The sequence below is a fragment of the Mandrillus leucophaeus genome, unplaced genomic scaffold (genome assembly GCF_000951045.1).
Source record: "Mandrillus leucophaeus isolate KB7577 unplaced genomic scaffold, Mleu.le_1.0 Scaffold834, whole genome shotgun sequence".
In the NCBI taxonomy this organism is placed as follows: domain Eukaryota; kingdom Metazoa; phylum Chordata; class Mammalia; order Primates; family Cercopithecidae; genus Mandrillus; species Mandrillus leucophaeus.
In genome coordinates this window covers 1,213,976-1,241,888 of record NW_012109075.1, presented here as the reverse complement: position 1 = coordinate 1,241,888, position 27,913 = coordinate 1,213,976, and the positions used below count along the sequence as shown (strand labels likewise).

Genomic DNA, 27,913 nt, shown 5'->3' with positions numbered 1-27,913 from the left:
TTTTCAGTAGAGACAGGGTTTCCCCATGTTGGCCAGGCTGGTCTCAAACTCCTGACCTCAGATGATCCACCTGCCTTGGCCTCCCAAAGTGCTGGGATTGATTACAGGCATGAGCCACTGTGCCAGCCTCAGCATACAATATTATTAACTACATGCCGTACATTAAATCACTAGACTTATTCATCCTATATTACTGCAACTTTGTATGTACCCTTTGACCTACACTCCTCATTCCCCATTCTCTGTCCCTATCCACTTTTCTACTCTCTTTTGCAACACATTCAACTTTTTTTTAGGTTCCACATGTGAGATTATAATACACATGACACACATAATAATAGGTAAATTAGTCAAGATTTGTTCGTGAGCAATAGTAAGTAGATTTTTTTGTCATACAGTTTCTTAGGTTCCATCACATTTGTTGTAAGGGATATCTTTTTGGTATTAGATTCTGTCTTATGTCTCTGAAAATTACTTCCTAAAATTCTCTAACAGGTAAGAATATTCTAAGTTTATTCTTCCACTAGTTTACATTTTGTTTGTACTTCAGATTTAAAACACACATATGCATGTTCTTCATTTGGAGTTGCTTTAAGAATCACTAGAAGCTCACAATAACATCACTCACTTATGGAGAATTTTGCATAAATGATAATTTGGATGCAATCTAAGAAGATTTCATTCCAAAAATCTAACAGACTCTCTTTCCAAAATCAGCCTTCACCTACAAGGAGATTCCACAAATGGGTTAAGTCAACATTCTAGAGTGGTTCCACTATACACTTTCTGAGATGTTTAGTAATAATGATACCTTGAAGAGTTCCGAACCTTTCATAAAGACAGAGAAGAGATACACAGCAATTAGGCCCTTGTTCTCTAAATTCTGTTTTCATATTCCATATGTTGCTTTTACTCAGTATAACTCATTAATAGCAAGTTTCTCAACTGTTTGATTTGCAGGCAATTCTAAATTCACAGAAAGTTGACTCTGAAAAAAACTCTTGCTTCCCAAACCAAATTATACTTAAAATCTCATTTGCCATAATTTTGTAGAACCAATTCCTACCTGTAACTTTCAATTCAGTTGTTCGTCTTACAAGTTTTCCTTCATATTTAAGTTCACACGTGTAATTTCCTCCATCTTCCTCTTGAACTTCTTGGATCAGAAGAGCATTTCCTTTCTGTATTATTATGCTTCTCCACATTTTTGGCTTGCATTCCTGCAGATAAAATATTTGCAAGTAAGCAAAAAATAAAAGTTCATGGACTACATCTCAGTACTGGCAAGTTAGTACTTTTACTTTTTTGTATTCTTCTCTTTTGTTTTCAAAATATGTAACTAAGGAGTCAAGTCAATGACCAAGAAAAATCACAAATGTGTCCTATTGTATCCAATTCTAATATCACAACTATTGCACTATAAACCACTTTAAAGGCCTGACCCCAGGAGCAAGAAGTCTTTAGAAACATTCTGAAAAAAATAAATAGAATATCATAGAAGCTCCCCAAATACAAGAGAGGTATAGCAGAACCTTAACAGTCACTAAGTATTATTATAATGTCCTGGTTCTTTCTATTTGACAGGGATATTTCCTAAGAGTCCTAAAAGGATATGGTTCACTTAGCCACTCAGTATACTTTAGGGGAGTCTTAGGCATTATTAAATATTCATAATAGGATTTTATATTGGCAATGAAGTTTACAATTGTTTCATTAATTACTCCTTATTATGAAAACTAATACTAGTACTCCAGAATCTCCCTTCTTGTAATCAAGAAATCCATGTAGGGGTAGAGAGAGAAAGAATATAAAAAATTAAGGACTTCTCTAGAAACATAGCTAGGTAAAGTGAGGACACGCTTTGTTATAGTAACAGCCTGGAGATATCATCCACTTACTTTCTGAGTTCAGTGATACACAACCACACAACAAGATTTGGGTTTTGAAGCCAATTATCTTACTCTCCTGATAGGAATGTGAGGGAATCTTGCGACCAAGATTGGACTTCCCTAGAAAGGAATGTTTAATACTTTTCCAGAAAGTGACAAGGATATAACAATAGCCAAGTATGTAAGAATATTCAGGCAATTATCTTTGACTTTTAGGAATTTTTTCAGACTACTTATTAGATATTGCCCCATTCTGGCTATCATTTACCTCAAATATTCTACCAAAGTGGTAGCCAAATGCTGTACAAACATCAGTCGAGGTGTAGGGGATAGCTGTTAGGGAGTGTTGAATATTCAAGGTAATAAATATTATATTGCCAGGCATGGTGGTTCACGCCTTTAATTCCAGCACTTTGGGAGGCTGAGGCAGGCGGATCACTTGAGGTCAGGAGTATGAGACCAGCCTGGCCAACATGGTAAAACCCTGTCTCTAGTAAAAATACAAAAATTAGCTGGGCATGGTGGCACGTGCCTGTAATCCCAGCTACTCGAGAGGCTGAGGCAGAAGAGTCTCTTGAATCCAGGAGGCAGAGTTTGCAGGGAGCTGAGATCATGCCATTGCACTGTATTCTGGGTGACAAGAATGAGACTCTGTCTCAAAAAAAAAATAAAAGTATTTTATCATGTAAATTCTGTCAGTCAGTTAAGGCAATAAATAAATTGATTTTGAGGTAGATGATGTGAACAATAGTTGAGAGCACTTTTTACTTTCCCACTATGGTGTATACAACATCTACATCTACCACTCCTCACCCCTGCCGTCCATACACATATCTTAAACATTCACGTAAAGTTAGAATCTGTGCTGACTCTCAATCCCCAGCTGTGAGTGCTTGTGTATTTGTGTGCATAAGTATGTGTGTGTACATGTGTGTGTGAGTGATCTGAGACAGCAAGTACCCATTTTTTTCCGTAACATTTTTTTCTTTCATGTTAGCAGGAGTTTTGACAACAAAACACACAAAGTGGTGCTTAAGTTCACAGGTATAATATTTAAGAGATAAGCTTGCTTTATATTCTATACAACTACCCACACACATTGTCAGAGAGTAAATAAAACTAATACTATTGAGGGCATGCAGATATAAGGCTGCTTTACTCCCTAGGGTCTTCCTGAAGAATAGTTAAGGGTCTGTCTGAAATTATATTACATACCATGTCTGGCAAGGTTTATCACCTATATGAGATTTGCTTCTGAGTTAAACCTTGGGATATAAGGTTTCTGGGAAAATGAAGAAGAAAGTCTGAACACAGAGAAAAAGAAACAGCCCAGCTGCCACTGCCGTCATACAATAATAATCCTCAATTATTTTCGCATTGCTTCCAACTCTGATAGCCTCAGATTTCTAAAGAATCGTTCTGAAGGTCATTAAACAAAAATATGGTCCCTCTGGGCATTTTGAGAGGAAAGGAAAATGAAAACTGAGCTGTTGCGCTTTCACACAACAGTGGTGGGGGTGGGAAAATAAGCCCACACACTCATTCAAAGACAAAAGGTGTCATTTTCTAATGTCATTTTGGGGAAAGTCCATATGCAATTAATTCTAAGAATTTTCATTTTCTCTGCTCATTGTTGTGCTTTTTTCCCCCAGGAAGTAAAAACTAAAGAGTGTATAGGAATTAGAAAATAACTCCTGGTGAAGAACAGCTTGGAATCTGTATATGTTCTTTGGGATAGATCAGGACAGTCCTATGTGCTTTCCAAGCTGCCATCTAGCCTTATAAAGGGTTCTTTGTATCCAAGAGAGGACTTTTATTTTTATTTTTTAAATTGTGGCATAAGAAAATGTTGTCTTCAGGTCACCAACATCCCTCTGGAGACAATGTAGTATAGATGAAAAGGCAAACGGCTTTAGGATAAGATATCTCTAGGTTAAAATGTGGGGTTCCCCCAAGTTCTGTGATCTTCACCAAATTTGCTTATGTGAATAATATTCACTACCATGTGAGCAGCCAGAATTCAGAGGCTTGCAGATTTATTCATTACATTCTTGTTGGGCAGCACTATAAGGAGTGGTCATACAACATAGACAATTCCTAAAGGTTCCCAAACCTTTCTCATACTCGATTATATTTCTTTAGAACCTCCAGCTCTGCTTGGTGAAAACTGGTGCTAATGAACTAATCAGATAGAAAGAAATCTTCACTAATTGGCTAACTATCAACCACAAAATAATACTTTAACTTATGGAAAATGTATGGCTCCTAAGAGGCCAAACACTAATTTTAGTAGGTGGGAAGAGGAACTATATTTTGGTCAGAAGAGCTTTTATATTACCTTTCCCATCACACTACATAGATGATCATCCAGCCTCCACTAATACGCCTTTTGCAAAGTTACTTTGTTGGCTATTCTACCTCAGTCTGGATGCTTATATAAACTCTCAGAAGTCTTCCAGGTTCTTGGTTCCATTATCGGCACTCTTTCTCCCTAGCTGCTGGCTGCTAGGCTTACTGCTGTCATTGCTTCTCTCCTGCTCACTAACTCCCTAATGAACAGACAGTATTGCCATATGTAGTAGTCTGTTCTCATGCTGCTATGCACAACTACCCAAGACTGGGTAATTAATCAAGAAAAGAGGCTTAATTGACTCACAGTTCTGCATGGCTGGGGATGCTTCAGGAAACTTACAATCATGGAGGAAGACACCTCTTCACAGGGTGGCAGGAGAGAGAATGAGTGCCCAGCAAAAGGAGAAGCCCCTTATAAAACCATCAGATCTCGTGAGAACTCACTCACTATCGTGAGAACAGGATGGGGGAAGCCACCCCCATGATTCAATTATCTCTACCTGGTCCCTCCCATGACACATGGGGATTATGGGAACTACAAATTCAAGATGAGATTTGAGTACAGACACAGCCAAAGCATATCACCATACCCCACTGCTCCAGATGTGTTTAATTCTAGTAACACACTAGGCAAAGAATTTGAAGTGTATAAGTCAAGCCTCAAGATGGTTGTCTGAGGCCAGGACAAACCACCAAAGGCTCAAATTTGAGCAGTCCCCTAATACTGAACTCACTGTATGATCCCCCTACTATTTATTGTCCCTGGGACTATTAAACCTCATCAAGTTGAAAATTTTGCTGAGAGCCCGTCTTGCCAGAGTTGCTTAAGTTCAACAATCAGATCCTTTTTGTGGCCTGGCTATCGCCTCATAAAGTAGTTTGTTGTAGGACATCCTTACCCAGTCAACATAATATCAACACTTAAAGCCCAGCTTTTTTCCCCTCCCTCCCCACCTTCCTAGGTGGTAAATGTCCCGTGCCAGTAGTTACTAGGTTGAAAGCCCAGAATGCACAACTGAGACATCTGTTTACTAAGAACCCTAAAGTAACCTGTTGCCAGCCAAATTTGGATCTTGGCGTTTCCAACCTGAAATATTTACCACTGTACTCATAGTCTACTTCTGAGATATCGTCATTATACCTACAGGTGTTTTCTAAATCCATTTGATTTGGTGGTTGTGGTTACTTTGTGCCATTCAGAGCACATGACTTATTCCTCATGGCAAGAATATCAGGAAGATTGATTTTAATATTTCTTCTGATTCTGAGGTTTAACCTCAAAGCAGCTATGCAACCATAAACTAATTATGTAACTTCTAGTACTTAAACGCCTTTTTTCGAATACCCAACATCCACCCCTTAGGCCAACTTTTCTCCTTCCCCCTGGAGACTGTACTCTCCAAAAGGGCATCTAAACATCTGTTTAAAAATCTTTAGGGGGCCAGGCGCAGTGGCTCATGCCTGCAATCCTAGCATTTTGGGAGGCCAAGGCGGGTGGATCACGTGAGGTCAGGAGTTCAAGGTCAGCCTGATCAACATGGATAAACTCCTTCTCTACTAAAAATACAAAATTAGCTGGGCATGGTGGCGCATGCCTGTAAACCCAGCTACTCGGGAGACTGAGGCAGGAGAATCATTTGAACCTAGGAGGCAGAGGTTGTGGTGAGCCAAGATTGCACCATTGCACTCCAGCCTGGGCAACAAGAGTGAAACTCCATCTCAAAAGAAAAAAAAAAATCTTTAGGGAAACTGAACTGTCTGCAGTTTAAAGATGGAGGAGACAATTAGGAGTACGATTGCCAATTAGGTATGAACCTTGTCCTTTTCAACCTATCTCTACTCCAAATGCCTAGGATAACCAACTACAAGGAGTCCTTCCCTTTCAAGCTCTATTTCTCCAACTTTCTACCTTCACAGTCTTAATATTGATATTGGTAGCCCACAGTGGTTAAGAATATAAGTTCTAGACTAAACACTTGTATTAGAATCCCAAGTAATATGTTTTTGAGCATGCTACTAAATCAATCTAAGCCTCAGTTGCTTCACCTATTAAAAAAAACAGGTGATGATAATATTTACCAATTGGGGTGATTATAAAGATTAACTGAGGTGATATATGTAAATGCCCTGTAATATAAGGCATCACATGCTAAAACTACTCAATAAATATTAACTGTTTTTCTATTATTTTTATTACTTTTAGTACTTTGCTTTCAGGTTATACATATATTATGATATATTAATGATCATCAGGAGTTAATGTGATCCAAATTTCTATAGCAGCGTAGAGACAATACTTTAACCTAAAGTTATCATTCTAAGGCTGAGATTAACTTCTGGTTTCCAGTCTGACATGTAAAGGGCTTAGAAGTCATCACTACTATCCTCACAACAAGAAAAAAGCCAAACAAACTGAACATCAATAACCATTTTCAGATCCATCAGACAACTGAGGTCACAAAGAAAACTACTACACCAAAAACTGGAAAGACAGGAGAATATAGAGAATCACAGCTCACTGGGAGCAGAAGCAGCTTCACGAGCCAGCAACTGGTATGAACTCTTTACCCTTTTCTAGCCTTTCACATGGAGAAGGAAACTATCCAACTCTAGCTCCTTTTAGCCTTTGAAGTGGAGGAAGAAACAAAGCCAGCTCTAGCCCTTCTAGCCTTCCTGTCTCAAGTAGTGGGTGGGAGAGAAGCTGAGAAGCACTTGTGGTCACAGTTCAGAAACACGGTTCACTAAAAAGCTGAGACCTAGTCATAATATTATATAGCACTTACCCTCACCCTGTATCTTACCAACACATCAATTAGGACTCCTGTCTAATAATAGGGCATCACAGTTTAAAGAACTGCACAACTCACACCTTATTTAAGAAGTCTCTAGGGAAACCCAAAGACATTAGAAGAATGAAAAATGAAGGCACCAGAAAGAATTGTAGTCTCTAACACCAACAATTATAGAAAACAGTAAAAACAGCCTTAGTCTTAGCCAGAAAAATTTAAAAACCTCACACTAAAGGCCTACTTATCTCAGTTCCTTTTTACCCAGTCAGCATATCATGTCCGCGTTTCAATGAAAAATTACAAGGTATACTAAGACAAAAGGCAAAACAAACAAACAAACAAAAACCAGCTTGAAGAGAGAACAAATATCAGAAATAGACTAAGATATGAAGTGGCCAGGATGGCTGACTAGAAGCAGCTAGCATGTGTGGCCCATAGAGGAAAAGAAGAGGCGAGTAAATACAATACCTTCAACTGAAACATTCAGGTACTCACATTGGAACCAATCAAGAAAACAACTTGACCTGTGGAGAATGAAGAAAAGCAAGATAGGACAATGGCCCACCTGGAAGCAACACAGAGCCAGGAGAACCTCTCCTGCACAGAGAAGTGGTGAGTGAATGTGTGACCACAGGAAACCACGCTTCTCCCACGGATCTTTGCAACCCTCGGATCAGCAGATCTCCATATGAACCCACTCCACCAGGGCCTTCAGTCTAACAGAAGGAGCTACGTGGAGCCTTGGCAGAGCACTCAAACATGTGAGGAGACCCTGGAGTCTTACATACTTGGACTTTCCAGAAACAGTAGCTGCAGCTCTGGCAAAGTGGAAGGTTAGACCTCCCTACATACCCCTAGGAAAGAGGCTGAACCCAGGGGGCTGAGCAGCAACAGCCTGCAGGCCCCACATCCACAGCACCTAACAGAATAAGGCTTGGAATTCCAGCTAGCCACTGGTAGGGGCATTGCACCTCCCTAAAAAGGAGCTCCCAGGGTCGGGGGCAGGGGGAGTCATTGCTGTTTGGGTGACTTAGCCATTCCAGCCTGCAGGCTTTGGAGAGTCTTAGCTGACCAGGGATGTAAGGAATCCCCCAGCACAGCACAGCTGCTCTACCAAAACATGGCCAGACTGCTTCTTTAAGTGGATCCCTGATCCTACTCCTCCTCACTGGACGGGACCTCCCAAACTGGGCCTGCAGCCACCCCTGCTGGTATTCTCCAGTCAACAGAGATTTGTAACCTTCCTGGGATGGAGATCCAAGAGGGAGGGGTGAGCCACCATCGTTGCTGTTTGGGTGACCTAGACATTTCAACCTTCAGGCTTTGGAGAGTCTCAGCTGGCCAGAGGCAGAAGGGATTTCCCAGCAAAAAAGCAGCTGCTCTACCAAAATGTGGCGAGACTGCTTCTTTAAGTGAGTCCCCAATCCCACTCCTACTCATTGGGCGGGATCTCCAAAACTAGGCCTCCAGTCACCCCTGTCGGTGTTCTCTGGCTAACAGATTTTTAACCTCCCTGGGACGAAGCTCTCAGAAGGAGGGGTGGGCCGTCATCCTTGCTGTTTGGGCAACTTAGCTGTTCCAACTTTGGGCTTTGGAGTGTCCAAGGCAACCAGGGACTAGAGCAGACCCCCAGCACAGTAGAGTTGCTCTACCAAAATGTGGCCAGGCTGCTTTTTTAAGCAAGTCCCCAATCCCCATTCCTCCTTGCTGAGCGGGAGCTTCCAACCAGGATCTCCACTCACCTCCTTCAGGTGACTTTGGGCCAGCAATAGATCCATACCTCCCTGGGATGAAGCTCCCAGAGGGAGAAGCAGGCTGCCATCTTTGCTGTTGTAGCCTCCACTAGTGATACCTCCAGGTACTAGAAAATCCAAGGTGACTACGGACTAAAACAGGCCCCCAGCATACTACAGCAGCCCTATGGAAAATTGACCAGACTATTATGTGGGTTCCTATTCCCATATCTCCTTACCAGGCAGGTCCTCCAGGCATGGGCCTCCAGCCACCTCCTGCCAGAGCTATCAAGCGAGTAGAAACTTGGCAACTTCCTGGACAGAGTCTCCAAGGACAACTGAAAACCTCTGTGAGACTACCTCTGTAGTGGAACAGCCCTTACTACCATCAGACTACGGAGGAAATATCCTAAGTACCTTATCCACACCACCAACAAGCTGCAGTTGACCCAAGGAGAGGAGGTTAGTCTATCTCCCACAGGTGCCACACATTCCCCACTACTTGGCACCAGACACGGAAGTCCTGGCTTGGACCCACAGCACAGGCCCTTGATCCTGGGCTGATTGTACTAAGCCACTGCTGACCTGCATCTCTCTCGAATGAGCTCCCAGGAGACAAGAAAATGATCCTTGGTCACAACCACTACTAAGGTCCCTTCCTCTGCTGCCTCCAAGTTGGGGAAAAAAACAAAACACTGAGATCACCCCAGAGCTACTATGAGAAGCCCAGTAGTGCCAAGTTGCAATCTACAGCCAGCACTCAAAGGAGAGAAGAATCCACTTTCAGAGAATTGAGAGGGAACAAGGCTCCAAATGTGAGTAAACATAGGAAAGTCACACAACTGAGCAAGAGAGTACCAACTGACCAATAAGCCTATGTGCCACCTGCTGGATCACACTCCAAACCTTCAACACTAAAAATACTTCATTAACATACCCCCCTCTGAAACCAGAGACAGGAAGTCAGCTTCAAATAAAGACCCTGCACGAAGCCTCAGCCCAGTGAAAACATCCAGAAACGTCTATTGACTGTACTCAATCTACACTGCAGTTAAAGGAACATCCACAGGCAGAGATGAGAAAGAACCAACGCATGAACTCCGTTAACTCAAATGGCCAGAGTGGTGCATGTCCTACAAACAAATGCATGAGTTCTCCCATGAGAGTTCTTAACCAAGCTGAACTGGCAGGAATGACAGAAATAGCATTCAGAATATGGATAGGAACAAAGATAATTGAGATTGAGGAGGATGAAAAAACCCAGTCCAAGGGAAATAATCACAATAAAATGACACAGGAGCTGAAGGACAAAATAGCTTGTATAAGAATGAACCTGACAGGTATGACAGAGCTAAATAACACAATACAAGAATATCACAATGTAATCACAAGTATTAATAGCAGAATAAAGCAACCTGAGGAAAGAATCTCAGAACTTGAAGACTGATTCTTTGAATTAACACAGTCAGACAAAAATAAGGAAAATAGAATAAAAAGGAATGAACAAAACATTCAAGAAACATGGGATTATGTAAAGAGGCCAAATCTATGAATCACTGGCATCCCTGAAAGAAGAGAGGAGAAAGGAAACAACTTGGAAAACGTATTTCAGGATATCGTTCATGAAAACCTCCCCAACTTTGCTAGAGAGGCCAAGTATCAAATTCAGGAAATACAGAAAACTCCTGCAAGATTCTACACAAGAAGATCATCCCCAAGATACATAATTGTCAGATTTTCCAAGGTCAAAGTGAAAGAAAGAATGTTAAAGACAGCTAGAGAGAAAGGGCAGGTCACCTACAAAGGGAATCCCATCAGGCTAACAGCAGACCTCCCAGCTGAAGCTCTACAAGCCAGAAGAGATTGGGGACCTATATTCAACATTCTTAAAGAAAAAAATCTTCAACCAAGAGTTTCATATTCAACCAAATTAAGCTTCCTAAATGAAGGAGAAATAAGATCCTTTTCAGATTAGCAAATGTTTAGAGGATTCATTACCACCAGACCTGCCTTACAAGAGATCTTGAAAATAACAATAAATATAGAAAGAAAAGACCACTGCCAGTTAATACAAAAACACACTTAAACACATAGAGCAGTGTCACTGTAAAGCAACCAGATAAACAAGTCAACATAATAACCAGCTAACAGCACAATGACAGGATCAAATCCACACATATTAATACTAATCTTGAATGTAAAAGAGCTAAATGGCTTACTTAAAAGGTGCAGAGCAGAATGGCAAGCTGGATAAAAACTCAAGACCCAATTAATTGTATGCTGTCTTCAAAAGACCTATCTCACATGTAATGATACACATAGGCTCCAAATAAAAGTGAAGGAAAATCTACCAAGCAAATGGAAAACAGAAAAAAAGCAGGGGTTGCAATTCTAATTTCAGACAAAGCAGATTTCAAACCAACAAAGATTAAAATATAGAAAAGGGTATTACATAATGGTAATGGGTTTAATTTAACAAGAAGACCTAACTATCCTAAATATATATGTGCCTACCATAGGGGAACCCAGATTCATAAAGCAAGTTCTTAGAAACCTACAAAGATACATAGACTCCAACACAATAATAGTGGGAGACTTCAACACCCCACTGAGTATTAGACAGGTAATCAAGGCAGAAAATTAACAAAGATATTCAAGACCTGAACTTAACATTGGACCAAATGGATCTCATAGACCTTTACAGACCTCTCCACCTGAAAACAACAGAATATATATTCTTCTCATTGGTACATGGCACATACTCTAAAGCCAACCACATAATTGGACATAAAACAATCCTCAACAAATGTAAAAAATTCAAAATCATACCGAACACACTTTCAGACCACAGTGTAATAAAAATAGAAGACTATGAAAATCACTTAAAACCATACAGTTACATGGAAATTAAACAACATGCTCCAGAATGACTCTTGGGTAATTTATGAAATTAAGGCAGAAATTAAGAATTTCCTTGAAAATAATGAGAACAAAAATACAATATACCAGAATCTCTGGGACACAGCTAGGGCAGTGTTAAGGGGAGATTCAGAGCACTCAATGACTACATCAAATAGTCAGAAAAGTTTCAAATTAACAACCTAACATCAAATCTGAAAGTGATAAGCAAGAACAAATCAAATCCAACACTAGCAGAAGACAAGAAATAACAAAAATTAGAGCTGAACTGAAGGAAATTGAGACACAAAAACCATTCAAAAGTTTTCTTAAAAACATTAATAAGATAGATAGCCCACTAACTAGACTAATAAAGAAAAGAGAGAAGATCCAAATAAACACAATTGAAAATGATGAAGGAAATGTTACTGCTGATGCCACAGAAATAAAAACCCCCATCAGAAACTACTAGAAACACCTATATGTACACAAATTAGAAAACCCAGAAGTGACGTATAACTTCCTAGACACATACAACCTTCCATGACTGAGCCAGGAAGAAATTGAATCCTTGAATAAACTAATAATGAGCTTTGAAATTTAATCAATAGGCCAGGCACAGTGGCTCATGCCTGTAATTCTAGCACTTTGGGAGGCTGAGGCAGGTGGATTGCCTGAGCTCAGGAGTTTGAGAACAGCCTGGGCAACATGGTGAAACCCTGTCTCTACTAAAATACAAAAAAATTAGCTGGGTGTGGTGGCAGGTACCTGTAATCCCAGCTACTCGGGAGGCTGAGATAGGAGAATCGCTTGAATCCAGGAGGCGGAGGTTGCAGTGATCCGAGATCACACCATTGCACTCTAGCCTGGGTGACTGAGAGAGACTCCTTCTCAAAAACAAAAACAAAAACAAAAACAAAAACAAAAACAAAAGAAAAGAAAAAAGAAGAAATTGAATAAATAATAAATAGCCTATCCACAAAAGAAGGAGAAAAAAAAAGGCTCAGGACTTGATGGATTCATAGCCAAATTCTACCAGACATACCAATAAAAGCTGGTACCATTCCCACAGAAACTATTCCAAAAAATTGAGGAGGAGGGTCCTCCCAAACTCATTCTGTGAAACCATCATTGTTCTGATAACAAAACCTGACAGAGACACAACAACAACAAACTTCAGGCTGATATCCTTGATGTACTTCGATGCAGAAATCCTCAACAAAATACTTGCAAACAAAATCCAGCAGCACATCTAAAGTTAATACACCACGATCAAGCAGGCTTCATCCCTGAGATGCAAGGTTGGTTCAACACATGCAAATCAATAAATGTGATTCATCACACAAACAGAACTAAAGACAAAAACCACATGATTATCTCAACAGACAAAGAAAAGGCTTTGATAAAATTCAATACCACTTCATGTTAAAAACTGTCAATACCCCAGGTATTGAAGAACATATCTGAAAATAATAAGAACCATCTATGGCAAACCCATAGCCAACATCATACTGAATGGGAAAAAGCTGGAAGCATCCCCCTTGAAAACTGGCACAAGACAAGGATGCTCTCTCTCACCACTCCTATTCAACATAGTATTGGAAGTTCTGGCCAGGGTAATCAGGCAAGACAAAGAAATAAAGGGCATCCAAATAGGAAGATAAGAAGTCAAACTATCTCTGTTTGCAGACAACATGATTATATATCTGGAAAACCCCATTGTCTCAGCCCAAAAGCTCCTTCAGCTGATAAACAACTTCAGCAAAGTTTCAGCAATGTTTGATTTATAAACTTTTATATTCCTCTGGCATATACCCAGTAATGGGATTGCTGGGTCGAATGGTATGAAATTAAGGCAGACATCAAAAAGTTGAAAATATGAGAAAAATGTTAAATCAATGTATAAAATCACCAGCATTAACATACACCAACAACTGGCAAACTGAGAGCCAAATTGTAAAAGCAGTCCCATTAAAAATTGCCACAAAAATAATAAAATACATAGGTGTATAGCTAACCAGAGAGGTGAAAGATCTTTACAATAAGAATTACAAAACGCTCCTCAAATAAATCAGAGAAGATGCAAACAAATGGAAAAACATCCCATTCTTACGAATAGGAAGAATCAATATTAAAATAGCCCTACTACCCAAAGCAATTTATAGATTCAATGCTATTCCTATCAAATTACCAATGACATTCTTCAGAGAACTAGAAAAAACTACCTTGAAATTCATAAGGAACCAAAAAAGAGCCCAAAGAGACAAGGCGATTCTAAGCAAATAGAATAAAGCTAGAGTCATCACGTTAAATGACTTGAAACTATACTACAGGGGTACAGCAACTAAAATAGCAGGGTGCTAGTACAAAAACAGGCATATAGACTAATGGAAAGAATAGAGAGCCAGAAATAAGACCACACATCTATGACCATCTGATCTTTGACAAAGCTGCCAAAAACGAGCAATGGGGAAAAGACTCCCTTTTCAATAAACGATGCTGGGACAACTGGCTAGTCATATGCAGAAGATTGAAGCTGGACCCCTTCCTTACATCATATACAAAGGTTAACTCAAAATGATTTAATGAATTAAATGTAAAACCCAAAACTATAAAAACTCTGGAAGATAAACTAGGCAACACCATTCAGGACATAGACACAGGCAAAACTTTCATGACAAAGACACCAAAAGCAATCACAACAAAAGCAAAAATTGACAAGTGGGGTCTAATTAAGCTTAAGAACTTCTGCACAGCAAAAGAAACTTTCAACAGTGTAAACAGGCAATCTACAGAATGGGAGAAAAATTTTGCAAATTTTGCATATGACTAAGGTCTAATATCCAGCATCTATAAGGAACTTAAACAAATCTTCAAGAGAAAAATAAACAACCCCATTAAAAAGTAGGCAAAGGACATGAACATACACTTTTCAAAAGAAGACATACATGCGGCCAACAAGCATATGAAAAAATGCTCGACATCACTGATCATTAGAGAAATGCAAATCAAAGCCACAATGAAATACTATCTCACACCAGTCAGATAGCTGTTACTAAAAAGTCAAAAAATAACAGATGCTGGTGAGGTTGTGGAGAAAAAGGAACACTTATACACTGTTGGTGGGAATGTAAATTAGTTCAACCATTGTGGAAAGCAGTATGGTGATTCCTCAAAGAGCAAAACAGAAATACCATTTGACCCGACAATCCCATTACTGGGTATATACCCCGAGGAATATAAATCATTCATTCTACCATAAAGACACATGCACACAAATGTTAATTGCAGCACTATTCACAATAGCAAAGATGTAGAATCAACCTAAATGCTCATCAATGACAGATTGGATAAAGAAAATGTGGTACGTATTCACCATGGAACACTATGCAGCCATAAAAAAGAATGACATCATGTCTTTTGTGGAAACATGGATGGAGCTGGAGGCTATGGTCCTTAGCAAACTAATGCAGGGAATGAAAAACACATATCATATATTCTCACTTGTAAGTGGGAGCTAACTGATAAGAACATATGAACACAAAGAAGAAAACAACAGACACTGGGGTTTACTTGAAAGTGGAAGGAGAGGAGCAGAAAATATAACTATTGGATACTGGGCTTAATACCTAGGTGATGTAAAATACCTTGACACCTGTTTGTTCTGTAAAACAAACCCCTGTGGCACATGTTTACCTATGTAACAAACCTTCACGTGTACCCCTGAACCTAAAATAAAAGTTAAAAAAAAAAAAAACCAGACTCAGATATGGCAGAAATTTTATATTTCCCAGATTGGGAACTTAAAATAAGTATGAATAAAATGTTAACACCTCTGATGGAAAAAGTAGACATCATGTAAGAGTAGATGAGTAATGTAAGCAGAGAGATGGAAGCTTACAAATAATCTGAAGGAAATGCTAGGAATCAAAACACTGTAACAGAAATAAAATAATGCCTCTGAAGGGCTTATTAATAGACTTTAAATAGCTGAGGAAAGAACCAATGAGTTTGAATATAATGTCAATAGAAACTTCCCAACAAGAAAAGGAAGGAGAGAGATGAATGGAAAAAGTGGATCAGAATATCCAAGAACTGTGGAACTACAAAAGGTGTAACATAGGCATAATGGGAATACTAGAACAGGAAGAAATAGAGAAAGAAAAAGAAGAAATGTTTAAATTTCACTGCTGAGTCATTCATGTATTGGAGCAGACTGGGTCTGGGCAAGGGGATGGTGTGCAGGTGGGCTACTATGAGCATCTGAGCTGAGTTTTGAACAATATATAAAAGGCAGGCAGGACGTAGAAGACAGAAGGAACATGCGCAGAAGCACACAGATGTGAAAATACTTGAAGTAGAAAAAAAAGTTCCAAATAATTTTGCTCTGTTGAGAGTGGCTGGATTCAAATGTAAAGAACCTTAAATTCCATTCTAAGATATTTGCACACTGTCAGGGTTCAAATCTCAGCTCTGCCACAGTGTAGCCTATCTCATAAGGCTTCACTAAAGATTGAGTCATGTAATGCATGAACATATTTGGCACAATGTTAGGCCCTGCAAACACTCAATAAAAAGGAGCTGCATCTAAATGATTTTATAGAATCATTAGAGTTCGCTAAGAAGTGGCATCCTATGATCAGATGTGTATTTCTAAAAGATCATTGTGCTGGATACATTGAAGATAGACTGTAGGAAAGACATTGCGTAAGAAGCTTTAGTTTGCTTTGAACTGTTTGTATCCCTGGGATGCCATTAAAGATATACTCAAGCACCTTCTAAGCCTAGATTCTTAGAACAATTTGGGAAAGATCAAGAGCAAACCCTTGTTAAATTTTAAAAAGGCATGCCTGTTAAAAGATTACAAAGTTGACAAAAACAAATCATGTTGATAAAGCAAGAAAATATAACATCAAAACCCAATGCTTGTAACAGTTTTATTCCTAATCAAAAAATTGCAACAATCCAAATGGTCATCAATTAGTGAATGGTTAAACGGTACATCTATGCAGTGGAATACTATTCAGCATAAAAAGAAATGAATTATTGATATATGTCACAACATAGATGGGTGTTAAATGCATTATGCTAAGTAAAGGAAGACAGACAAAAAAGCTACATATCATATTATTCCATTTATATGACATTCTGGAAAATGGAAATTATAGGAATAGAAACAAAGGAATTTTTACCAAAGACTAAGGCTGGGGTGAGAGGATTGTATACAAAAGGACATACAGGAACTTGGAGTGACAGAACTGTTCCATATCTTGACTATGGTGTATACATTTGTCAAAACACATCAAATCACATTGTACATGTAAAACGGATGAATTTTGCTATTTGTAAATTATACATAATAATTTGACCTTTAAAAGAACCTCAGCCTTAAATTAGGGTCTGAGATGTCTTAGGTAACTATATTTCTGGCTTCCACATTACTTTTCCATTTCTATAGTTGCAGCAAATCTCAAGTAAAGACTTTAAACTTTTATAGCATGTCTAGGGCATATAACAGCTATTAATTACATCTATTTTATATGTGGGGAAATTGAGGTCCAGTGATATTTAATTACTTATCCATGTTAATGGTAGTATGGTGATCAGAATCCAAGTCCTCAAACTTGAAGCCCAGTGCTTTTTATACATGCCAAATACCCATTCCTATTGTATTAGCCCACCTTTTTTATAATTTACAAACAGTTAAAAAAAATAAAACCACCCCACTTCTAATGCCATATCTAGGAATAAAAAGAAGTACAAATGGATCTTAAATCTTGTGTCACTGACTATGGTTTCAGGGCACACCAAACTGAAGCCTTCATGAGCTTTGCAACTCATTCCTTCTGGATAAATATGTCTTTGAAAATTCTTGTTACAAGATTAAAAATTCAAGGGTGGCATACAATTTTATGGTTATGAAAGAAGGCACAGATTAATTTTGTTAGACTTCCAAAAGGGATTCAAAAGCTCCAAGCATTTTGGGAAACCATATTTTTTTTTTTTTTTAGCAAGCAAGTGTTGATCATTCAGACTGCGGTATTATGAGGTTTCTAATGACATTTTTCCACCTTTAGAAAAACAGTCAGAATGTATAACAAGATAAATCAATGTAAAGCTCTTTTCTTTAAAAACTTAGCTCATTGAAATAAGTGATGGCATTTAGAAATGGTCATTCCTAAACCACTATTTTTGTAGATGAAATTAACTCTTTATAATTCGTTTAGAATTTTTCTTAAACAGGGTACAAGAATCAGAGATCTAATTTTTTTTCTAAGTAGATACTCAATTATGTCCACACCATTTTTAAATAAACCATCATCCTCCCTCCACCTACATTAAAATGAAATGTTACCTTTATTATATTTTACATTCTCATATATATGTATTTTTATCTGTTTCTGGATTCTTTATTCTACAGGTCAATTATCTTTTCCTTAGCTTACTGTTTCAATTGATGCTGCTTTGTAGTAATTGATAGCAACTCACAGAATATGTCCCCTCTCATGAATGCTTTTTTCCAATATTTTCTTGGCAATTCTGGTATATTCATTTATATTAACTGTGTAATTATGTTGTCCAGTTTCAAATAATTTATATTCTATCAAATTGCACTACTTATACATATTCTGGAAAAATGTATCTTTTATTCTTTGATATCTTCCCATGCAGAAACATGTTGTCTCTTCATTAATTTGGATCATATTTTGTGTCCTATAATAAAGTTTTAGGTTTTCTTCCTTAATCAATAGGCTTTATTTTTAGTTTTAGGTTTATAGAAAGAAATGTGCGGAAAGTACAGGGTTTCCACATACCCTCCAAACTCTCACATCAAGTTTTCTAAATATTATTAACATTTTGCATTAATGTGATCAATTTGGTCTAATTGATGAACGAATATTTATAGATTGTTATTAAAGAAGGTCCACAGTTAACATGAGGGTGCACTCTGTGTTTTGTACAATTCAATTGGTTTTGACAAATGAATAATTTCATGTGTCCATCATTACAGCATCATACAGAATTGTTTGCCATCCTAAAAATTGTTTCCCACCCTAAAAATATTCTGTGATCCATATATTGATTCCTTCCTTCATATTTCCTCCACAACACCTTGGTAACCACTGATCTTTTTATTCTCTCTATAGTACTACCTTTTCCAGAATGTCATATAGTTCTAAGCATACATTATGTACCCTTTTCAGACTGGCTTATTTCACTTACGGTTTCACATTTAATGTTTCTCCATGTCTTTTCATGATTTGATACATCATTTTTACTTATATCTTAATATTATTTTATTATATGAATGTACCACAGTTTGTTTAGCCAGTCACAAAGGATGAAGGACATCCTGGTTGCATACAATTATTGGCAACTGTAAATAAAGATGCTATAAACATTTGTGTGTAGGTTTTTGTGTGGACAAAACTTTTCAACTAATTTTGGTAACTGCCTACAAGTGCAGTTGCTGAACATTATGCAAAGCTTACTTTGAACTTTATAATGAACTGCCAAACTGTTTTCTAAAAGTGGCTGTATCATTTTGCATTCCCATTTGCTACGAATAATTCTTCCTGCTGCTACACAACCTTGCTAGCATTGGGTGTTATCTGTGTTTTCGATTTTAGCTTTTCTAATATGTATGTAATAGTACCTCAATGTTGTTTTATTTTCATGGGTACACAGTAGGTTATATATTTGTGATGATATGAGTTATTTTGATACAGACATCCAATGTGTAATAATCACATCATAGGAAATGGGATGTCCATTCCCTCAAGCATTTACCTTTTGTGTTACGAACAATCCAACTGTACTTTTTTATTTTAAAATGGAAAATTAAATTATTTTTGACTATAGACTCCCTGTTGTGCTAGCAAATAATAGGTCTTATTCATTTTTCCTATGTTTTTTATCCATTAACCATCCCCACCTCTCTGCAATGCCCCCATACCCTTCCCAGCCTCTGGTAACCATCCTTCTACTATCTATGTCTATGAGTTCAATTGTTTTGATTTTTAGAGCCCATAAATAAGTGAGAATATGTGGTATTTGTCTTTCAGTGCCCGGCCTATTTCATTTAACATAATGACCTCTGGTTCCATTCATGTTGTTGCAAATGACAGAATCTCATTCTTTATGGCTGAATAGTATTCCATTGTGTATATATATCACATTTTCTTTATCCATTCATCTGTTGATGGACACTTAGATTGCTTCCAAATCGTGGCTATTGTGCACAGTGCTGCAATAAACATGGAAGTTCCAATATATCTTTGAGATACTGATTTCCTTTCTTTTGGGTATATACCCAGCTTTGGGGTTGCTAGAGCATATGGTAGTTCAATTTTTAGTTTTTTGAGAAACCTCCAAACCATTCTCCATAAGGGTTGTAGTAGTTTACATTCCTACCAACAGTGTAGAAGTGTTCCCTTTTCTCCGAATCCTCACTAGCGTTTGTTATTGTCTGCATTTTAAATACAAGCCACTGTAACTGGAGTGAAATGATATCTCATTGTAGTTTTGATTTGCATGTATCTGATGATCAGTGATATTGAGCACCTTTTCATATTTTGGTTTCCCATTTGTATGTCTTCTTTTGAGAAATGTCTATTTAAATGTTTTGCCCATTTTTCAAATTAGATTAGATTTTTTCCCTACAAAATCGTTTGAGATCCTTATATATTCTGGTGATTAATCCCTTGTCCAATTGATGGTTTGCAAATATTAATCTTATTTTTATATAAGCCCCTTTGCATCCTTGTTAAATGTATTCTAAAGTGTTTTATAGTGTCATTGTTTAAACTAGATCATTTCATTTTTCACCTTTACATGTCTAACTGGTTATTGTCTGCAAAAACAAAAGCTATTGAATTTTTGTATATTTTTAGTAAGCTATCATACTGAAGTTTCTCATTAATTCTATTTTTTGTTGTTGTCGTACTTGAGTCCTTTGGGTTTTCTAGGTATGCAATCATATAATCTGAAAATTAAGATTATCTTGTCTCTTCTATTCCAATATTTATATAGCATATTTCATTTAATTTTCTTATTGCATCAGCTAGAACCTACAAAACTGTAATAGTGACAGAGAGAATTTCCATCTTGTATGTCATGGATGTAAGGAAGCATGTATGTTTACAAGGATGTTGCAACACTGTGGTTATTAAAAACAAAAATAGAAAAAAATGCATAAATATCCATTAGTAGAAGACTGATTGAATAAAATAAGGTAGTTCTGTCCTGTAAACGATTATGCAGCAAAATGAATTAGACCTGTAGAAGATGTGGAAGGATGTTTCTCATACAGTTGTGTGTGATGAGGAAGGCTGAAGCATGATATGCATAGCATGTTCTCTTTTTTATAAAAAAAAAAAATAGAGAAGGGGAAATATTTGCATATATGTGTATATATGAAAGAAAATAATGTATTTTATATATGTATACACACATACACACATATACACACAAAGAGAGAAGGCGGGGAGAGAGAGAGAGGAAGAAAATGTTAGCATAGAGGAAAGTGAAGAAGTATATAACAGTAAACATTAGTTATTTTAGTGGTTGAGATGGAATGGAAGAGAGGATGAAATTAACTTTATATTAATACACCTCTTCACAGTTTGATTTGTCAAAACAATCAGCTTTTAAATACAGACACACACACACACATATGTGTGTATATATATATATATGTGTGTGTGTGTGTGTGTGTGTGTGTGTATATATATATATATATATACACTTCTAGTCAGTGGTCTCTTTTTGTAAAATTTAATAAATGTAAAAAAATAGATACACGGGTTTCATTAGACTTAAGCAAGTCACTTAATCTCTTTGGGCTTCAGTTTCCTCATTTGAGTCCCTTTCAACACTCAGAGTCATTAAAGAGTACTTAGAAAGCATTACAGGATTTGTTTCTAGACTAGCAATTTTGATAGAGAATTCTGTTTGCATCAGCAACGTGAGTGATTAAGTGCATAACATATGCATGTAGTGGAGCAATCACAGTGAGATTATAAGAACATTAGATGTCAGAATTACAGCGTTTGAATCTAATTGGCCACATGTAGGGTAAGTGACCCTCTGTGAGTTATTTCAGTTTCCTCATCTGTAAAAAGAAGATAACAACCACCAATAAGTAGACTCCCCTCCTTTTGCTAACTGATGGAGTTCAGACAGAGGAGGTACAACTCCCTCTCACACATCCCTTGCATTCTCAGGACAACCAAGATTAAATTACTCAGCCATCTTTAGATAAAAAATATATATATATTACATTTTATGAAAAGGTAAACAAGAGCTTCCAAACCAGTGGGTCACAGCACTCTGGAGTGCTATGTAAGGGTTACCAGTATACGGGCACATTGATTTTGTGTTGCTCAGCCCCAAATCAGTCAGGAGGGCTGAGAGCACCTAAAGCTCTCAAAGCCAGTCATCCACTCACTTTGGTGTGCCATATTATCACTTTCTATGTGTGCTGTTACATAAAAATATTTGTAGAATTTAAATCAACCCAGTTGTCCCATATAATCGATGTTTATGGTTTCTTTTGAATAAATGTAGAAATTGCCCCTCTTAGTCTTAAAACTTGAGAGAGTCACATTTGTCTTATCTGAGTTCCTTTCTCAGGAAACCAACCTTCAGGTCTTCCAAATGGTATCAAGGAACCAAAACTTAACATATCACTACATACAGACAAGGAGAAATTCAACCCCTCATCCATCATGATTGTCTAAGCAACTACCTGCTTCCCGTTAGCCAACTCCTATTCCTTACTTCTCCCTAATTCCTGTTTACTTGTATTTAGTTACCTTTGTTCCCTGCTATATAAACCTCTGATTTTAGTCCATCAGGGAGATGGATTTGATATTGATTTCCCATTTCCTCAGCTGCAACACCCAATTAAAGCCTTCTTCACTGGCAATACTCATTGTCTCAGTGATTGGCTTTCTGTGTGGCAACCTGCAGGACTGAAAGTAAACCCTTGATGTTTAGGTAATGAAAGATTGCTCCTGACTATCATATACCATGAAAATATTAACTGATCTTATTTAGTTTTGAAATTTTCCTTTGCAGAGATTCATGTCTGTGATTAAAAACAGGTATGTCTGCTGCCCTTTACTCAAGACAAAGACACTATTGATTACAAGTAGGAGCTCTTCTTCTAGATGTTTCAGTTGATGTAGTTTCTTCCTGGAGTGTTGAAAAGCAGCTGTTCACTCATCTATCTCCCTTCATGAGAAAAGAGAAATGTGTTTATTTTGGTCAGTTCAATATTCCCAGTTCCTAGCATAGCGCCTTGCACAGGTAGGCACCCAATACATATGCACTGAATGAACGATCAGTTGTACAAATAAGTTTTTACTGAACCATCCATCATTCCCAACCAATTTCATTTAAAACCAATGGTAAGCATCTAAAATTGAGATAGTTGTGACAAGAAAAAGGAGAATTCAAAGTGATAGCCTTGACGTTATTAACACCAGACTTTTACCAACTGAGGTAACTAATCACATAGATGAGTGTTTTACTGCAAAGCGTGTATTTGTATTTTTGTTGACAATATCCTATCAAAATTAGGACATTCTTCAGTTTAGAAATGGGATAAAATGACTCCACATTTGTGTGATAACAGTGTGCTCAGTGAATAACGAAGCAGGTTTAGTGTTCTTTGTTCAATTAAAAAAAGAATCTTTATCTCTCATTTGTAAAATGCTTTAAAAACACTAACATTATTGAATATTCTGCTCTAATGTCTAAATCCTATTTATATAGTGTCAGAAGAAACTTCTAAAAGTGTAGCCCCTCTCCTCATCTCAGTTTGATAACTGATGCAGTTCAGATAGAGAATATATAATCCTCTTACACATATCCTTTGTATTCCTCAAACAGGCTGGATTGGCTTACTCAGGTATCTTTATGAACATGCCTCCAGTACCACCTGATTCACCTCTACCTTCATAACCAGCTGTGATTACATGTAGGCACAGAATGATAGTCCTTAAAGGTCTACCATAGCATATTTCAAACAGCCCAGGAAACTCAAAACGAACTATGAGAGTGATACAATATAATTAATTAATTAAGTAAAACTCAGAGACTGATGGAAAAGAAAGGAATTTAAAGATTCTGTATATTTGAAAAGACACCTGGAAAATGGATCATGCAAACAATAGTTTTCACCGTTAAAGCACTAGAGTTAAGACGTTTGTTAAATCAAGTTTAGCCTAAAACTTCCTGCTTACATATTTTAAGTATGACCTAAATGTTTCTCTGTACATCTTCTAGTATAACAAGTGGTGGTGTAAATAGGCCATAGCCTACTCTTGTGCCAATCACTGGGTTTTGACCAATCAAATGTGGCCAACTTCAAAATGTGTTCAAATAAGACAAATGCTGAGATGTAACCAATCCAGCTGTTTCTGGACCTCACTTCCATTTTCTGTTCATCATTTTCCTTTTTCTGTCCATAAATCTTCTTCTATTACATGGCTGCACTGGAGTCTCTGAACCTACTCTGGCTCGAGAGGCTGACTGATTTGTAAATCATTCTTTGCTCAGTTAAACTCTTTTACATTTATTTCAGCTGAAGTTTTTCTTTTAACAGATGACATCAGAAGTGGGATCCAAAGTAGAGCTCCTAATGACCCCAAGAGTATTGAATGACCAAGTGAGGTACCCACCAGACCCATTGTGTCCATTACTCTCTTGGAGCAACTGGGGATCATGGTTAAGTTCTCTCTTGGATTCCGAAGCTCCATGGTTTTCTGTTTTGAGCTCTCTGAGTTTCTTTGAGCAAATTTCTGATCCAAACTGGGTTTGGAAGTCATGGCAGAAAGCGGACTTGGCCCAGGATCAGATTGGATCAGTAATTAACTGGCTTGGATCCAGTTAGAGGCCTCTTACATCTGACTGGGTCAGAAAGAACCTAGCAGTAAATGGCAATATTGCAGGGGGTATAAAATTTGGCTTTTGGAAATTCACAGAGATTTTTGTGTTCTACTCCTTTCTTTCATTTTTCTTGCATGCTTAAGCAGGGAAAAAAATCAGTAGCTAAGTTGATCAAGGGAACCTGAGAACAAAAACAATATTTGAGATAAAAATGGGATCCTTAATTTCTGAAGAACTGAGTTCCTTCTGGCATATACACACATGAACAAGTATGAGGCCCCAGAAGCAGCAAAGTCTTATTGAAATCGCAAAATCTCACTAAAGATAAATTGCAGTGGAACCTTCCAAATGAATGACACTGTACTGAAGTGCATTTGATTGAGGGCTCCCAAATTAGTCTCATCTAGGGATGCCTATTGACATGCAGAAGCTTCTAAAAAGACTTCAATATTTTATCTAAAGACTTTATAAAAAGCAAATACAAATCTTAAGCAACTAATTGATTTTGAAAAATTAAGTCTGCAACCTTTTGGCTTGGTTATTTTCCCACCCAAAAGGTGGAAAGAAAGTTACCCTAGATAAGTTGCTTATAAAAGGTAGGCCCTCAGGTAAAATAGGCATGCTTCTTTTTACAGATCTATCCATGCTGAGTCCAGGCATACAATGCTTTGTTGGCCCTATTCTTTAGTGGGCTCCACCCATTACCCTGAACTCAGTAATTTTAGCTAAAAAACAGTAGCTATGTTAAAAAGAAAACTCTATTGAACTAAAATACATCTTTCTGGAATTTAATTGACTATCTTAAAACTCTTTTGTAAAAAAAAATTTTATATATATTACATATATGTATATATATTATATATATGTGTGTGTGTATATATATATATAGAGAGAGAGAGAGAGAGGAAATCTCCATTTGTAGGGATATCTGCCTATGTACATTAGAAACTTAACGTTTGTATTAGTCTGTTTTCACATTGCCATAAATACCTGAGACTGGGTAATTTATAAAGAAAATAGGTTTAATTGACTCACAGTTCTGAATGGCTGGGGAGGCCCCAGGAAACTTATAATCATGGCAGAAGACAAAGGGAAAACAAGGCACGTCTTCACAAGGTAACAGGAAAGAGAGAGAGAGCAAGGAAGTACCACACTTTAAAACCATCAGCTCTTGTGAGAACTCACTCACTATCATGAGAATACCATGAGGGAAACCATCCCCACGATTCAATCACCTTCCACCAGGTCCCTCCCTTGACATGTGGGGATTACAATTTGTGATGAGATTTGGGTGGGGATACAGAGCCAAACCATATCACCATTCTTATCACCATTCTTTTTTTTTTTTTTTTTTTTATATGAAGTCTCCCTCTGTCACCCAGACTAGAGTGCAGTGGCACAGTCTCAGCTCACTGCTACCTCTGCCTCCCAGATTCAAGTGATTCTCCTGCCTCAGCCTCCTGAGTAGCTGAGATTACAGGCATGCACCACCACGCCCAGCTAATTTTTGCATTTTTAGTAGAGACAGAGTTTCACCATGTTGGCCAGGCTGCTCTCGAACTCCTGACCTCAAGTAATCCACCTGCCTTGGCCTCCCAAAGTGCTGGGATTATAGGCATGAGCCACAGCACCCGGCCCATTCCTTTAAATTTGCATAATAAGTCATACTTTTGGTTGAGATGCTTTTCTGGCCACCTTGTCTTGATGGAACTTTCATGAGAGCACTGTTTTTTGTTTTTTGTTTTCCCCTGGTTTGAGCAAATGATAATATAAATTTTAGGGCTAAAATCTGGCTCTCCGCTTATGAGTTATAAATTTTTATTTTTTGTGGTTCCACCTAAGAGTTGTCCCTTTAGAAATACAAATTTGTTGCCTAGTCAACAATTGCTTAGTGCAATGAAACCAGTAATTGGAAGATTGATAGACTGAATGGGAGAAAGAAAAACTATTCTAAAACTGACCAATGAAAATTCTTACAAGTAATGGATTTTCTTCTGTCTGTATATCTCTATGTGTTGTGTGTGTGATGTTTATATGAAAAAGCTCTTATTAATTGGTTTAAAAAGAATAAGTGCTTAAATCAAATATTTTGTCAGAAAAATAGAAACTGTAATGTCTTTTTGTTGACATGACTTTAGTAATCTTTGGGAAATAAAGACAGTTTTATAAGATTATTGGTAAAATAAAGACACTTGGTCTAAATTAGGCAGGTCAGATATTAGGTTTGCTAAATGCTTTGAGGTCATAAACTCCTCCTTTGACTTTTGAAAATTGTTAGACTTATCTGCTTTAGAGCCATTAGATTCTAGATAAGGCTGGGGGACACATGGCGTTAACCACACCCCCTAGCTATGCTGGAAAGAGTTGGACTTTGTCTGCACTTCAGTCTGTTGTCCTAGGCCCCACACCTAGTACATAATTAAAATCACTTACTTACCAGGTTTTTCACTGAAAATAAAAATTGCTAAGAGTTGAGATTCTAACATGTAATTGAGACTACTAAAGAAACAGTTTTACATGCAAAATGTGTGAGGAAAGTGAAGTATGCTTTTGGTAAAAGATTATAAGAAGGCATGGGAATGTGGATTTTTGGTCCTAGATTAAAGGGTTAAATGATTGATTTAGGTTAGATAGGATAAAGCTGAAAGTTTGAACAAGTTGTGGAAGATTGTGAAAAATTAAACTTGTAAAAGAAATTCTACATGTGAACATATTGGCTAAATTTAAAGGGGTATTACTCAGTTTTTTTGTTTGTTTGTTTGTTTGTTTCTTTGTAAATTGAACACTGAAATAAAAGCACAAAAGGGTTTTCTTAGAGCACTGATCTACTATTTAACAAAAATTTGTAATGGGTTATAAAAGATTTATGTGAATCTCACCTTATGGTAAAACTAATTAAGATTAGATAGATTTGTCTACTAGGTTTTATTAAAAATTGGGGTTGATATTGATAATATACTAATGCAAGGATGAAATTTGGCTTTCTTTCTTGAATGAGATTTTATGCTAAATAATAGAATTGCTCTAGATTACTTACTGGCTAAACAGAGAAGTATCTATGCAACTGCTGGCACTTGTGGCCTGTGGAGAAATACATCCCATCAGGTATTATAGAGACTCAGTGTAGGAGATTAATGAAGAGACTGCTTAGTTAAAGCGAGTAGACTCTTTAGCTCATTCTTTGATCTATTTGATTTTAGTTGGTTTGGTTCATGGTGACCCTAGGTAAGGGGCATACTCCAAACTCTTGGTATTATCCTACTGACAATCATAATAGTAGTCCCCCTGGTGTACTGTCTTCTCTCAAAAGTTTGCATTCAGCCATCTCAAGAATGGCAAATGTTCTCTCTTTAAT

The 27,913-nt window shown here is 37.4% G+C and overlaps 1 protein-coding gene across 1 annotated transcript in view; it reads right to left on the bottom strand.

The window, feature by feature from the left end:
• The window catches only part of IL1RAPL2 (interleukin 1 receptor accessory protein-like 2), a 1,250,305-nt gene that overhangs the window by 532,956 nt on the left and 689,436 nt on the right, over positions 1-27,913 (bottom strand). The window contains exon 5 of the mRNA XM_011968259.1: positions 1,067-1,220. Within this exon, the coding sequence (XP_011823649.1) occupies positions 1,067-1,220 (154 nt within the window). The remainder of the gene's footprint in view (positions 1-1,066; positions 1,221-27,913) is intronic.